Source organism: Bolinopsis microptera, chromosome 12 (assembly GCF_026151205.1).
Source record: "Bolinopsis microptera isolate Bmic1 chromosome 12, MBARI_Bmic_1.0, whole genome shotgun sequence".
Taxonomy (NCBI): Eukaryota; Metazoa; Ctenophora; class Tentaculata; order Lobata; family Bolinopsidae; genus Bolinopsis; species Bolinopsis microptera.
Window position 1 is genome coordinate 12,897,230 of NC_087083.1, and position 15,770 is coordinate 12,912,999.

The 15,770-nt window shown below is 37.3% G+C and overlaps 2 protein-coding genes across 3 annotated transcripts in view; both read right to left on the reverse strand.

The window, feature by feature from the left end:
• Positions 1–1,050: 1,050 nt before the first annotated feature.
• Positions 1,051–5,587, reverse strand: LOC134823924 (vesicle transport through interaction with t-SNAREs homolog 1A-like). Its single transcript, XM_063835521.1, has 6 exons — positions 5,480–5,587; positions 5,182–5,277; positions 4,933–5,001; positions 1,805–1,920; positions 1,429–1,521; positions 1,051–1,201 (listed from the first exon to the last, which is right to left on the reverse strand). Exons 1-6 carry the CDS (start codon positions 5,585–5,587, stop codon positions 1,051–1,053), a joined length of 633 nt encoding a protein of 210 aa, XP_063691591.1.
• Positions 5,588–5,953: 366 nt separating this feature from the next.
• LOC134824348 (GTP-binding protein 1-like) overlaps positions 5,954–15,770 on the reverse strand; it is a 28,957-nt gene continuing 19,140 nt past the window's right edge. For both annotated transcript variants that reach the window (XM_063836236.1, XM_063836237.1), the window contains exons 14-16: positions 8,213–8,372; positions 6,961–7,053; positions 5,954–6,616 (exon numbers count right to left, since the gene is read on the reverse strand). In XM_063836236.1, the coding sequence (XP_063692306.1) occupies positions 6,286–6,616; positions 6,961–7,053; positions 8,213–8,372 (584 nt within the window). In that variant the 3' untranslated portion in view covers positions 5,954–6,285. The remainder of the gene's footprint in view (positions 6,617–6,960; positions 7,054–8,212; positions 8,373–15,770) is intronic.

Consider the following 15,770-nt stretch of genomic DNA (forward strand, 5'->3'; position numbering starts at 1 on the left):
GAGTAAACTAGGCTATACAAGAGTACTAGCTAGGCTTTACCTGGGGACCCCAGGCTATTATGTTCACAAACAATAGAGATTCGGCGGAATGACAGTCTGAGCGCCGCCCAGTAAGCTAGGCTATACAATCTTTGGATTTCAATGCCCTCCGTAAATCAGGATTTTGATCCATTGGAATTGGATGGAAAGTAAGACTGGAAGGTAAATATTATTGTTTCTACTGTTGATAAAAAATGGGACACTTTTCTTCTCATTTCATCAAAAAATAAATTCAAAACATAACACATAGTACACGTGTACAACAATCATTTTTACATTATAACTCTCAAATTACTAGAACCCGCTAGAACTTTCATAGTGTTTTAAACTTTTCAACAAAACCAGAACAAATTCTTACTATACATAATTCATTAAAGTACAGCAACTCCAAAATAGCGAGCAGAAATTCTAACATTTTTTCAAAAATGTCGTAAAAATGTGACTGTGTTTTTAGCAGAACATTCATTTATAATCACAATAAACTCATATAATAAGCCTATAAAATATAACTTTATAATGTTTACTGTTTGGTTGTGTCATGCAAGTACAAAGAATGAACAACTATCATCTTAGAATGACCACTTAATGGAGCGTTAATAAAATGTAAGTCAGATCTATCAAAAATGCTCCACATCTTGCAAACGTCTGAGGTGCTAAGTACTGTGAGGTTGTGAATACACTGCGACCCCTTTTGATCGCGCGCGGCGGCCGGCCGGATTTAGGTGTGCGGATACAGCCAATATCTTATATCAGTATCAACGAAATTAATACAGCATTTTTGTTAATGCTGTGGTCCGTGTTGTTATTTAAAGTTGACATTAACTATTCACTGATCTCCGGGACCAACAACGCAATCATCACCCGTTTCAACAGGTGTGATCAACCTAAATAATAATAATAATCAGCACGAGTCGTGACCCAGCACCAGTAATAGTGTACATTACATAACCACTGGAGTGACCATCACAGATCACTCAATCAAAATAGAAAATCTCAGAATTCTCTCTGTGTTTATTTAAACATGCCGTATAAAGCAAGCACGATGATCACTACGATAATTAATCCGATAACAAACATCATGGCTTTGTTCTGTATCACTCGTCGGTACATGTTGTTCAGGAGGCGGGAACTTTGTGTTAGTGTACTGTCTACGTTATTCAACCTGAGTAAGTTGCTTTTAATTAATTAATTAATTAAAGTTGTTATTTTATTGATTGTTTTGTCAATTAACTAGTTAATGATCTATCGATTAGTTAGCTATGTGTATTATTTCTAGCAGATGGTTTATGGAAATCTAAAGCTTAAAGTTAATCTACGCTTAATCCCGGAAAGGGCCAAAATAAATATCGTGGATATTAAATAAATAAATTAATATATTGTATTAGTAACCTGTTTCTAGCGTTATTTATCTTCTCCCTATCTTGAGCGAGGTTGTTCAGCACGTTTTGTCCGATCTCTTCCGTCTCCATGGCCATACGATAACTGCAATAAGAAGATGTTAACTGAGATTTAACAATACTCATTAAATAAAATTATCTGGACTCATTGGACCGATAATTTACAGTTTATACAGTACATATCTGGTAAATCCAAATTGCAAGTGTTCACTCCTTCATTTTTTATATGACATTTTGTTAATTCGGTGTTTTCAACGCTAAATTGTTTAGAACATATATCCCCTCTGGGCCCTCTCCAAAGTTATAAGATTACTAAAATTACTAAAGTTACTAAATTAACCAACGTAACTAAGTTACTAAATACTAACCCATCCTCGAGACGTTTAGATGATCTCTCCAGTTTCTCCGAGTTGTTTGTCATCGTGTTTTTGTGTTCATTTCCGAGCAGCTCATTCCTCTGCTCAGACTCGTCAGTGTATGAGAGCTGAAATAAACAGGTACATTTAATTAATTACCTAATCACCTGATTAAATGTTTAACTTTCCTGGATCTTTTGCTCAAAGTTCAGAATTAACATTGCGCTACCGGATAGCTTTGTTTCTCAATAGTTTAAAGAAGTGTCCAAGCAAACATTTATACTGGGCTGCTCAAGAGAAAGCCCACAGGAAGGGTTGGTGGAAGAGACGCCAGCTATAAGTGTAGCAGAGCTTAAACTCACGAATATCATGCAATCCACACGTACACACACCACAATTACACACGGTAGACACGGTAGACACTATATAGACACACGTGTGTAACATACCTCACCACCACCGACATCCCGGTATGTCATCTGACGGGACTTACAGTCAATATCATGTTATTTTACAGTCAATATTTCAATGTTCTTTAGATTTTAATATGTATGCTACTGAATTTAAGAACGTTTGGTTTGCTTCCACGTTTGGTTGAGTTGCAAGGCTCCGACCAATTAATGTGAAGCCACGCACCCAAACCTTGAACCAAACCTGCACGTAAGTCTAACATTGTTATGATATTTTAGGTGAGTTTCTCTTTCTTATTCAAAATAGTAGTTGTGTTAGACGTCCTGACTGATGTCTGAAAGTATTATTACAGTAAATACAAGATTATTGGAACGGAAACGACGAGATCTTTTCTTCGAATAATTTTAACCACACAAAATAGTACACTTAGAGCCACTCTTCAAGAATGTGAGTGTAGGAGTAGCAGCATACCTTATCAAATACAATTTTGAGTAGAATTGTTTGTCGGCCTCAGTTACCATGGTGTCTTCGGACCCCACTTTTTCGAGAATGAAGAAGAGAAGGCAGAGACGATAAGGACAGCAAATTACATTGCTATGTTGCGTGGAAAAGTTATCCCAGTACTTAAAAGGAAACAAATACTTGATTCCTGTATATTCCAACAAGACGGGGCCCCTCCACACTGTTCACACGAAAGTTTGGCTTGGCTGAAGGAGCATTTTGGGGAAAGACTGATATCGAGGAAAGCTGAGTTCAGCTGGCCTCCCTACAGCCCTGACCTGAATCCGGCCGATTTCTTTTTGTGGGGCTATCTGAAAGAACGTGTCTATTCAGACCCAGTCCCACAAACAGTAGATGAGCTAAAAAACAATATCAGAAGGGAGGCTAAAAAGTTAAAAATTGACATGGTAAAACGTGCAATAGACAATATGCTTCCGAGGGTTCAAAACCTTCTATGCAGAAAGGGGGCTTGGTTCGAAAAATTGTTAAAATATTAGATTTATTTTTGTTATGTATTTTGAAATGTAATAATTTGTCTACAAAACAAAAATTAGACCGTTTGTCTCATTTTTTAGATTTTGAGAGCCATTCAAAATTTGGACACGAGTCTTGCAACACCCTGTAATACCCACGGCGCATTTTAAAGTTTTCTTTTCTTTTCGTATCGCATCCCTTTGCAAGGATCAAATAACTCCTGTAATAAATACATCAGGGCTATGGCTGCGTTCAAATCTCTTTTAGATACTAGATAGCTTGTATCATTTTGTACTTCGTGACTTCGAAGTCGGGGTCACATTCTTATTATAGGGCTAAAATCACAACTTATGTATATTGTACACTAGCAGTTCACGTGAAATTGATTACGTTATTTAGATTAAGTGGCTCAGTGGCTTAGTTGGTTAATCTGCTTGTCTACTGGCCCTGACGCTGCGAGATCGAATCCCAGTTGGGCCAAGATTTCAAAATTGATGGGCAGCCGTCACTCACCAAACCATGGTGTGAATGGTAGTGGCTCTCATTAGAGCTGCGAAAATAACACGAGTGCATATGCCTGGGATTGCGTCCCGACTATGCTGCAGGGAAATCTGTACCGAAAGGACCGTGGCCGCACCGCAAAAGAAAAGGAGATCGGCCCCTCGATCCTAGCTTGCTAGGTTCGCCATTGTTGTTATTTAAATTAAGCATGTAAATTAAGATGATCATAATATTTAGCTGAAAAGCCCGGGATTTGGACCTTTTTATGCTAACAGAATTTACAGCTAAATATAGTACATTAATAGCTAAATAGTTCGTTAGGCTTCAACTTCTGGAATCGTTCATTTTTTTGTTGAAAATACCGAAATTGAATGTCTGCTTACATAATTATTGTATGTATATGTTAAGTTGCTGGCATGTAAGAGCGATCCCTAAAAAGGAAAGGGTCGGGGGGAAATAACTAAGAAAAGGCGTCCTACGGATGCCACAAAAAGGCCCTGAATCAGTCATAGATCAACAATGAGGCAGTAAGACCCTTCAGTCCGTGAAAAATGCATGCCAATAAGATCATGCAACGTGGAATTTGGAATTTCAATAAAAATATCTGCTTAAAATCACGATTCCTCACGTCTTCCTCAACATTAGCACTTAAAAACAGTTCACTTCGTCGCAACACCTGTTTAGGACACTATTGATACTATCCTCTGGGAAGCAGTGCACGGTTCTAGTTGATAGCTGGTAGCCCAGTAGAGAACTTAGACCGTGTAAATTCAAGAACATAAGTATTTGCATCTTTTCTTAAGTAACCACGTGACACGGTGACACCCCCGCCAGTAACTACACGTCGACATTAGGGACAACTATAGATGTAGATTCTGGTTGGGAGGAGAGGCAATCAGGGATTCTGTGTTTTGATTGGTTAATAGTGGAAGCTGATTGGTTAATTGCTGCCACGTGTCAAAAGAGTATGCCTCCCCACCAGAATCTACGTCTATAAAGCTGATTGATTTCACCGAAGTGTGACCACATGTTTAAAGGAGTGTCCCCTTCCCTCTTCCCTAACCCAACTCTCATCGTCGTGCTATTAGCTGTGGGAGTTGTAACCGTATGGCATGTGCCATTGTGTCACAAACTTGCTGAAATATGTGGCCACTCCATGGTTACAATCTAAAGGAATGTCATGCCTGTCAAACACTCATGGTGTTCAAAAATGAGAAATATTTACAATCACACACGAACACGGTTAGACATACCCTAGCTTTTCTCAGATTCTTGACGTGGGTTTCGTAGTCCCGTTTGTAGTTCACTACGTTCATCGTGATCTAGGATGAATAGTGAGCCGTGAGGTTGAGAGTAGCAGGTTTTAGTCTGCTGCAAAGTATGAAGGGATTGGAAAAACAATGTTATGGTGCCATCATTATCATAATATTTCGTTTCGCGAAACAAACGCCTCGCAAAACATCGTGCTCCACTATTATATAATAACGAAATATATGAAAAACCTGTCTGCGCTGATCTCCGGTTGCAGCGTGACTCTCAACCTCTATTTGGTCTATTAAATCTTTAGCTTCCTCCAGCAATCCCTCAACCTCCCCAACCTGTAGTGATGATGTAGTTGGTTGTCAAACTATTAATTCTGTCACGTGGCAGAAAAGTGATGTTGTGGTAAAAGTCAAGTTTATTTTAGGGTATGTCAATGTTGTGTTTAAAAGCGTTAAAATGTGAAGGATTTTCGTGTTGTAAGGCTGTATAGTGTATATTATCTGAACACATGAAATAAATGAAAGATACACAACTGACCATGTCATGTTTGTCTTTGCCAAATAAACTGGGTATTCGTCCTATTTTAGCCGTGATGTCAGCTGACAGTTCACTATAGTCCGCCTCGAATTGGGTAGCGTTGGACATACTTCCGTTATCTTCTTTACATTCGACCTAGCTAAAAGATAATACCATTAATAGCGAACGATAGGAGATAAACAGTTCGTTTGTAGCATGAAATATCGTTAGAGTAAGCCACATTCCCGATTAAGTACCTAACATTGTCGAATATAATTATAGACTGCCAGTGTTTTGAAATTGAGCGTTGGAATTCAGCAAAATAATAAAGCACATCAATTCCCGGTACGCTTACAATGACTTGCTACCAATCCATTAGGTCACGGCGCGTGCCGTTAAAATTATTAAGTAGACCTTGGTTTGTGGGTTACGTAAGCAAAGTTCAGACGTTCCAATCTGGAGTTATCCTCAAGAAAAGACAATAAAGCACTGATCAATAAGGTCGTTTCATGTTTACATTATAGCTGTCGAAAAGCGTAAATCACAAGGTTGTCTCTGTCAAATTCTAACATCCCGAAAGTTTATAAAGTGTAACTAGGATTTAAAACACATATTATATAATTCTCGAAACCAGTTTATGTACAATGGGTGTATATTATTGGGGTCACCATACGTAAATTCCAAAAAGCAAAACCAGCTAATAAATCTTCACGGCATTTTTACCTAGAGTCAAATTGAGATTAACTTAAGACCCAATTAATCCAACAGTTAACTCATAACTCATAACAAGATAGCCATTTCCCTTGAAACGGAGTATCACACAAACTCTATGTCCCTGAATCATCGCGATCGGTGGTAGTAGAATTAATATTGGTAGCAGAAACTGCTGCAGTAGCATCTGCTGATGGTATCGTTGGTATCGTCGGTACCGATGGTATCGTTGGCATCAATGGTACCGATGGTATCGATGGTACCGATGGTACCGATGGTATCGATGGTACAGTAGCTAAAATAGGTTCTGGTCGAGTTACTAGGTTTGGCTCAGGATCTATCCTGTCGCGGTCGTTAAGTGATTTGATGCGGCGACGTGCGTTGTATTTCGGTTTCATCTTGTCGCGCTTGTTGCCTCGGTAGGGGGCCGGGGCGTCGGGGTAGACTCTGAGGAGGTAATAGTTAATAATAGTTAATAGTACTATGTTTACAGTATGCGCTGAAGGGGTATGCTAGGAAGTTTCCTGAACTTTTAACAGGTACCCCTCCTCATTTAACCCTCAATTAAGTTTCCTATCATTCGGTTGAGTCGACAGAGGAGATCGCATAGATCCAATGGATCCTTAGATGGATCACCTCCTTAAGAGGTGATTAGTTAGTTAATTAATAACCGTTTGATTGATTAATTACCGTTGAAATTTCGAATAGAGGATAATCAAGCTTTCCTCGCATCAAATAAATGATAAGTGTATTATGTTGATTGTTTTTATTAATTGGGATTAATCACTTACTTGATAATATTTCCAACTGCTTTAGTCCTCCCTTCTCTGAAGACCATTCTGGCACCTTCCTTTATATACTCTGGATTCTTGATAAATCTAAACCTGGAAAACCATCGTGTTTAGTAATTCTATAAATAGATAAGTTAAATCAACAATATTCAGCTCACCCCCCCACCCCGGTGTCCGACCGAGGGGTTGATTCTTGACTGAGGCCGTAGATATTTGGAGCCACCGCACCACAGAGAAGCTACGCACACTAAAATTACAGTTAAACGATGGAAAAATAATTAATGAGTGACTATGGTGTGCGTACTGTGCGTACTACCTAAACATGTCCTGCATATAAGTTGGTGCCAATCCTAGCAATGATTTGTGAGACAGCAGTAGTATTAAGAATTTAAGTAAATTTGTGATTTCCAAATGACTCTCTGATTACGACCAGATACGATAGTCACTCCCAAACTAGTACTAGTAGTTTATCGCCAATCATCAGAATATCAGCAATATCAAACTGCATTCAAGACTATTCTAAGTGACGCAAAAATTACATTAAATATAAGGTGATTTATGTAATATTATATGCTTAAAAGTCTTATCGGTTAATTATCACGCCAAATGCCCAAAGCTGATAACTAAATGTGCAGTGCTCTTGTTTTAAAATGCAACATGGTGGACCTTATCAGTTTTCCCTTGTCTTAAACTCCATCGATTTCAGGTTGTCATAGAACGTTATTTTTTATTATTAATAGCCATTGACTGACCGATTTTAAAGATACTGTTTTCATTTAGCTCTAGGCGAAACTATTATTATTTAATTACCATAAGACTTGAGCATATAGTATTATGTATATATCACCTTACATTCAATGTCATTTTTGCCCCACTTAGAATAGCCTTAAATTCGATTTGATATTGCTGATATTCTGTTTATATCGTGCCTCAGTATTATTTGGGAGTCAAATGGCCATCACCGATTGATGCCTTGTGTCGAAGAACATGAGATTTAACATATCCAAAAAATCACTTATTCTGTTCGGTAATTCGTTGTTCTCAATTACCAATATTGGCGTGTCTATCGTATTTGAACGTGGTCTGAAAGTCAAATACGCATAACCAATTGATTTCTCAGATCAACGAACATTGGTTTCGATACCCTAATCTCTTTTATTTGTCAATAAGAATTAATTTTAGTTAAGATTTTCAAAACACCCCGCCTCCCCAACAAATCCACACATCTACATAATATATCACTGATAATTACCTGCAAATAGCCTTGTCCCCGGTCCTCATATGCTGAACACTCATCGTTACAATACTAGCAGTTTGTCGTATGCTCCCTGTGTGCACCATAGCTTGATACTTTACACTTATTGTAGTGGGGTGGTGTAGGACTCTTATCTCCGACTCAAACTCCCACACTCCTGCATATTTTAGATGTTTTATTTTTTAATCCCACATTCCTGAATAGTTTATATGTTAGAAGTTTTATTTTTTAAATACCAAGCTTCTGCTTATTTTAGATATTTTACCTAAATCCCAAACTTCCGCGTAAATTTATTATAAATTACACACAGGGTGAGACAATATAGAATCAAGATAAAAAATATGTAGAATCTTCTTCAAATGGAGGAGACAGATTGTTCGATCTGTGTTTATTGACATTCTTAACATTCTTAACGAGGCTCAAAATCACAGACATGACCAATATTTCCACTGTAAAATATGGCTCTAATAAAGCAAGACAGACGTCAGACAATCAAATATTTTACTCGACTGTTTCAAATATACATAACTAATATTATAGTCCATAAAACTCCCAGATTTAACTTGTAGTCCAGTTGTTTAAACTAGAAAGGATAAAACATAGTCTTGTATCAGTATCACGTGATCACACATTTCATAATATACAGCTGTTTCCATTCCTAACTAGTAACCATTATTCATACGTATTTCCTTTCACATTTACGAAGAATAACTAAACTCAACCTCCTGATTGAATATCAAATATTGAATATTTTAACTTACCCTAGCATCTAGGAAGCATAATATAATTAGATTATATATCATAATATCATAACCTCATGAAACACAATCTATATTATACTGTGGACATAGCGTTTTCTCTTTGTGTTTAGTATATACTGGACTTCTCTGTCTTCTATCATTTACGATCTACACTCGGTATGTTGTTGATTTGACTTTGTTGCTGCAGTTGTTTAGACTTTAGATGTGGAAATTTTACAGTTGAATCATGCATCATTTCAGTTTTTTTCGTACCTCAACTAACGACCGCACGCACGTATTTCGTTTCAGCCTTGTGTCATAAAATTTCATATATTGCTATATCATTGTCAAAGTTTCGAAACTTGAATAAAGAAATAAAGGTACACAATTATTTCAGAGATCTCAAAATGGAGGAATATCTCAAGAACGGGAAAGATATCTACGATACGTATTGTACGTCAACAGAAACACGCCCAAACATGCTGCCTAAAGCTCCACAACACACGTATATTGACGTATACCCAGATGAAGATGAGCCTGGTCCCAGTTTTAAAAACGATAAAAAACATCAGTTAGACTATGAGACCGAAGTTGTAGTTTATAGAGCACTGGAGGAGCTACAAGATGAAGGTATAAACGTTCTACACAGTTTCGATTATACACATCATCAATATCGTTTGTGCGATAAAAGTCATGTTAGAAAAGGGTGTAAGGATTGCAAAACACCAAAGAATCATGAGGGGGAGTGCGATTTTGTGATCATAGGAAAGAACTATTTTGTGATCATTGAAGTGAAGAATTGGACAAGTTTTAGTGAAGCAAAACAGCAAAATCCTGAATTAGATGAACAACAGCATAAGTTAAGATTGCAGGGATCATACAAGATATCAGAAAAACAGAGGGAAAGAATGGTGAAATTGATCAGAAGCATTGAGAACAGCATAAATATCTCTCACTTTACAGCTTATCCTAACTTCACGAAGGGATCCAGTGCAGAACTTACCTTGGAGCCTGATCAGCTATCATCGGTTATATTCAAAGAAGATACAGAAGATTTTGCATCTTGGTGGAAAGGCAATGTTACAGATTTTCACATGCACAATGCAGAAGAAGCATTGATGTCTGACTTTCAAGCAAAACATGATAAAGTCAGGAACATGCTGCTTGCTATTTGGTGCACGGATAATAAGGGCTACTGTCATAAATCCAAGTGCAGTTTGGGATGGTGTATACAGGATATTGATGATAAACTGCGCAATGGAAATTTTACGTTCAGGAAAAATAATCCAAACGTTATTCCAGCCCCAGACGTCATTAAGGAGTACTTAGGAGTGAACAACCTCACTAAGAAGCAGTTTGAAGCATACAATTTAGAGGAACGCTTAGTTCTTATCAATGGGCCCGCAGGAACGGGTAAAAGTGTCATACTGATAGCTAAAGCAATACAGCGTGCTGAGTTGGATGCGAATAAAAAAATCATATTTTTCGTTGATAACACCACAGCTGAGGAAGGGGTTAAAACTGCTTTCGAAAAAGCAAGTGTACGCCACTGTACAATATCCAGCGATGAAACTGAGGATTTGACCACGTTGCAGATTATTGAGATGATATCCTTCAAATTAGCTGATAATCAAGTTATCATAATTCATTATCCACAATATAAGAGATTGCACAATGACAAGTTAGAGGTTTTGTCGAGTTCCGAAATCAGCCAACGGTTGTCAGAAATAATAACTTCACATCTAGATTGTGATGTGTTTTTAGACGATATGCAAGCGATTTCACATTATGCTGACATTGAAGGAACGAATACCTTTATGACAACGTTATGTTTTTTGCCGGAGGTAAATCAGGGCAACCGTCATATCTGGATAGCTCATGACACGGCACAGGATATTTGGTGTATACTAGGGCCTTCATTTATACAACAATCAAACTCCCTCTTTCGCACAATTACTCTATCAAAGAACTTGAGAAACACATACGATATATCGAATAGTTTATCAGTAATAAGGAACAAAATAGAAGAAGAAATAATGAGAGTAAGAGGAGGATCACGTGATTCAAATGAGACCATCGTTACACAAAAACCAGGTCATTACATTCGTGGACAGAAAATCAACATACATGTTTTTAATAGTGGAGATGTTGATTTGATAGGCACTTACCTAGATAAAGAGTTAGACAAGCTGCAGCGGGAAAATGTTCTTAGTACACCGTTAAATACAGCTGTGATACGTGACATCACAGACAGACTTAATGATTTGGTAGAAATAAAAATTGCAAAATATAGGAGTGGACGGTCTGCGGATAACATACCCTTGTTATATCGCTCAGAGACTTCTTCAGGAGAATGGCCAGCTGTCATTGTTATACTTGAATTTGAAGATTTAGGTGACCTGCCCCTTCTGTACCTAACCATATCTCGAGCTAGAGTTTACTGTACAATTTTGCTACTACACCACCCTGATACAATGTTAGAAGAGATGGAACAATTCTTATCTGGTGATATCAAACACTGTGCTAATATCATGATACATTATTGAGAATGAATATGTATTAATTAATATAATCGAATATTGATTACATGTGCACACTTGTCACTTAATTAGCTAACTATACTAAGCTGTATTTTTGATATGAAATTAAAACAGTTTTATTTCTTGTTTCTTAAATATAAATTGGGATTCATTGCTGTTTACAATTACATGAAAAAAGACTATGTGTTAATTTAGTATTGATTCCAGTACAAATTTAACTCACAAATTATGCTGTGTTTATTAATAAAACATAAACTTGGTTTCAATTATTGCCTTATATAAGAATTGAGCTTCTTTACTCTATCATGTACTGCAGTGGTATTCAAATTGTGGTAAGTGTTCAGTGAGACACTAATTTAAACTCTAGTATAAACTACAACCCTCAACAATGTCCAGATACAAACTCTTCTAGCTATATTATATAATACTAGTGTAACCCGTGCCTTCGGCCGGGACTTTACTGTCACAGTTGCAATGTAAAAGTATACAACCGCATTATATATTAATTTTTTTACACACAGACACACAGACACACAGACACACAGACATTCTGGTGTTATTAAGTTGATAAACAAGATAATGAATAAATGCACCTGAAATAATGGTCGACACAGCATGTTCTAGCCCATAAGTCATCACTGTTTTAATTTCTTAAATCTTAATTAATGTGCAATTAGTGCAATTAGTGTAATAAAATGATATCATCACAATCCCCACAATATGTTCACCATCAAGCATAGGTGCAGATTTCGTTTTGAGGTGAACTTTTAAGTTCCCGAGAAATTTTCTTAAGTTTGCTTTTTTTTTCTCCTCGGGCACATTCGTAACCTACGGGCCAGGTAAACCTAAACTACATATTATATTGACCGTTATGTACGTCGGTATCTGTTGAGGAGCCAAATCATCTGAAAAGCCCTAAACCTATATTTTGCTCAGGCACGTAGCCAGGATTTTTCTTTGGGGAGGGGGGGGGCTGTCGGCGAGCGAAGCTGCAAGCTGAGAGCGGGGTCCAGGTAAGGGGCGGACCGCATTGGCGGGGGCTAGGGTGGCGCAGCCCCCCGGAAAAATTTTGCGAAATAGGGTGTTTTAGGCTAAATTGAAAGTTTAATAAATTTACAAAAATGTATGGTTTGGCATAATCATTGCCTACAATCCTGACCTGAGTAATTTACCCCTTTGAGACTTTATTTTGGGTTGAAAATTGAGTTTATCGAGAGGAAGTGAAAAATCTCTGGTTCAAATTTGGATTTGAAGCTTTGAAGCCATGTTTAATTTTTTCTGTTGAGGTCAATTTTTTGCGCAGAAAGCGTTCGATTTCTGCTTTGCTTTTAATTTTTATGGTGCCGACGGCACCTGAAATCGACGAAATCTGCAGGGGTGCCATCAAGCACGGTCCTATTTTATTATCACTTAAATTCCAGACCAATTTGTTGACTCCCACCCCTTAGTTATTTTGTATCCAGAAAAAGCGGTAACAAATTTCCAGTGACTTCTCTCTGGTTGAATCTATTACCAAAATAATTTAAATGCCAGTTTCGATCAAATCCGGATTAAAAGAGGCTCCAAATCACAAACATGAGCAATATTTCCACTGTAAAATATGGCTTTAATAAAGCAAGACAGACGTCAGACAATCAAATATTTTACTCGACTGTTTCAAATATACATAACTAATATTATAGTCCATAAAACTCCCAGATTTAACTTGTAGTCCAGTTGTTTAAACTAGAAAGGATAAAACATAGCCTTGTATCAGTATCACGTGATCACACATTTCATAATATACAGCTGTTTCCATTCCTAACTAGTAACCATTATTCATACGTATTTCCTTTCAAATTTACGAAGGATAACTAAACTCAACCTCCTGATTGAATATCAAATATTGAATATTAGAATATTGAAATTTGATCCGTCGTTTTATTATTTTATTATCACCAGTTGCAGTCACCTTATGACGCGGTAAATGCTGTGTTACAGTAGTAATGTAATAAACTTACCCTAGCATCTAGGAAGCATAATATAATTAGATTATATATCATAACATCATAACCTCATGAAACACAATCTACATTATACTGCGGACATAGCGTTTTCTCTTTGTGTTTAGTCTATACTGGACTTCTCTGTATTCTATCATTTACGATCTACACTCGGTATGTTGTTGATTTGACTTTGTTGCTGCAGTTATTTAGACTTGAGATGTGGAAATTTGACAGTTGAATCATGCATTATTTCAGTTTTTTTCGTACCTCAACTAACGACCGCACGTATTTCGTTTCAGCCTTGTGTCATGAAATTTCATATATTGCTATATTATTGTCGAAGTTTCGAAACTTGAATAAAGAAATAAAGGTACACAATTATTTCAGAGATCTCAAAATGGAGGAATATCTCAAGAACGGGAAAGATATCTACGATACGTATTGTGCGTCAACAGAAACACGCCCAATCATGCTACCAAAAGCTCCACAACACACGTATATTGACGTATACCCAGATGAAGGTGAGCCTGGTCCCAGTTTTAAAGATGATAAAAAACGTCAGTTAGACTATGAGACCGAAGTTGTAGTTTATAGAGCACTGGAGGAGCTACTAGATGAAGATATAAACGTTCTACACAGTTTCGAATATACTCACCGTCAATATCGTTTGTGCGATAAAAGTCATGTTATAAAAGGGTGTGTGGCTTGCCGAAAAACACCAAACAATCGTGAGGGGGAGTGCGATTTTGTGATCATAGGAAAGAACTATTTTGTGATCATTGAAGTGAAGAATATGACAAGTTTTAGTGAAGCAAAACAGCAAAATCCTGAATTAGATGAACAACAGCATAAGTTAGGATGGCAGGGATCATACAAGAAATCAGAAAAACAGAGGGAAAGAATGGCGAAATTGATCAGAAGCATTGAGAACAGCACAAATATCTCTCACTTTACAGCTTATCCTAACTTCACGAAGGGATCCAGTGCAGAACTTACCTTGGAGCCTGATCAGATATCATCGGTTATATTCAAAGAAGATACAGAAGATTTTGCATCTTGGTGGAAAGGCAATGTTACAGATTTTCACATAGAAGAAGCATTGATGTCTGACTTTCAAGCAAAACATGATAAAGTCAGGAACATGCTGCTTGCTATTTGGTGTACGGATAATAAGGGCTACTGTCATAAATCCAAGTGCAGTTTGGGATGGTGTATACAGGATATTGATGATAAACTGCGCAATGGAAATTTTACGTTCAGGGAAAGTAATCCAAACGTTATTCCAGCCCCAGATGTCATTAAGGAGTACTTAGGAGTGAACAACCTCACTAAGAAGCAGTCTGAAGCGTACAATTTAGAGGAACGCTTAGTTCTTATCAATGGGCCCGCAGGAACGGGTAAAAGTGTCATACTGATAGCTAAAGCAATACAGCGTGCTGAGTCGGATGCGAATAGAAAAATCATATTTTTCGTTGATAACGCCACAGCTGAGGAAGGGGTTAAAACTGCTTTCGAAAAAACAAGTGTACGCCACTGTACACTTTCCAGCGGTGAAACTAGGGAGATGACCACGTTGCAGATTATTGAGGTGATATCCTTGAAATTAGCTGATAATCAAGTTATCATAATTCATTGTCCACTATATAAGATGCAATATGGCAAGTTAGAGGTTTTGTCGACTTCCGAAATCAGCCAACGGTTTTTAGAAATAATAACTTCACATCCTGATTGTGATGTGTTTATAGACGATATGCAAGCGATTTCACCTTATGATGACATTGGGGTAACGAATAACATTATGAAAACGTTATGTTCTTTGCCGGAGGTTAATCAGGGCAACCGTTATATCTGGATAGCTCATGACACGGCACAGGATATTTGGTGTATACTAGGGCCTTCATTTATACAACAATCAAACTCCCTCTTTCGCACAATTACTCTATCAAAGAACTTGAGAAACACATACGATATATCGAATAGTTTATCAGTAATAAGGAACAAAATAGAAGAAGAAATAATGAGAGTAAGAGGAGGATCACGTGATTCAAATGAGACCATTGTTAAACAAACACCAGGTCATTACATTCGTGGACCGAAAATCAACATACATGTTTTTAATAGCGGAGATGTTGATTTGATAGGCACTTACCTAGATAAAGAGTTAGACAAGCTGCAGCGGGAAAATGTTCTTACACCGTTAAATACAGCTGTGATACGTCGTAGTGGCAGACTTAATGAAATGGTAGAAATAAAAGTTGCAAAATATAGGAGTGGACGGTCTGCGGATAAC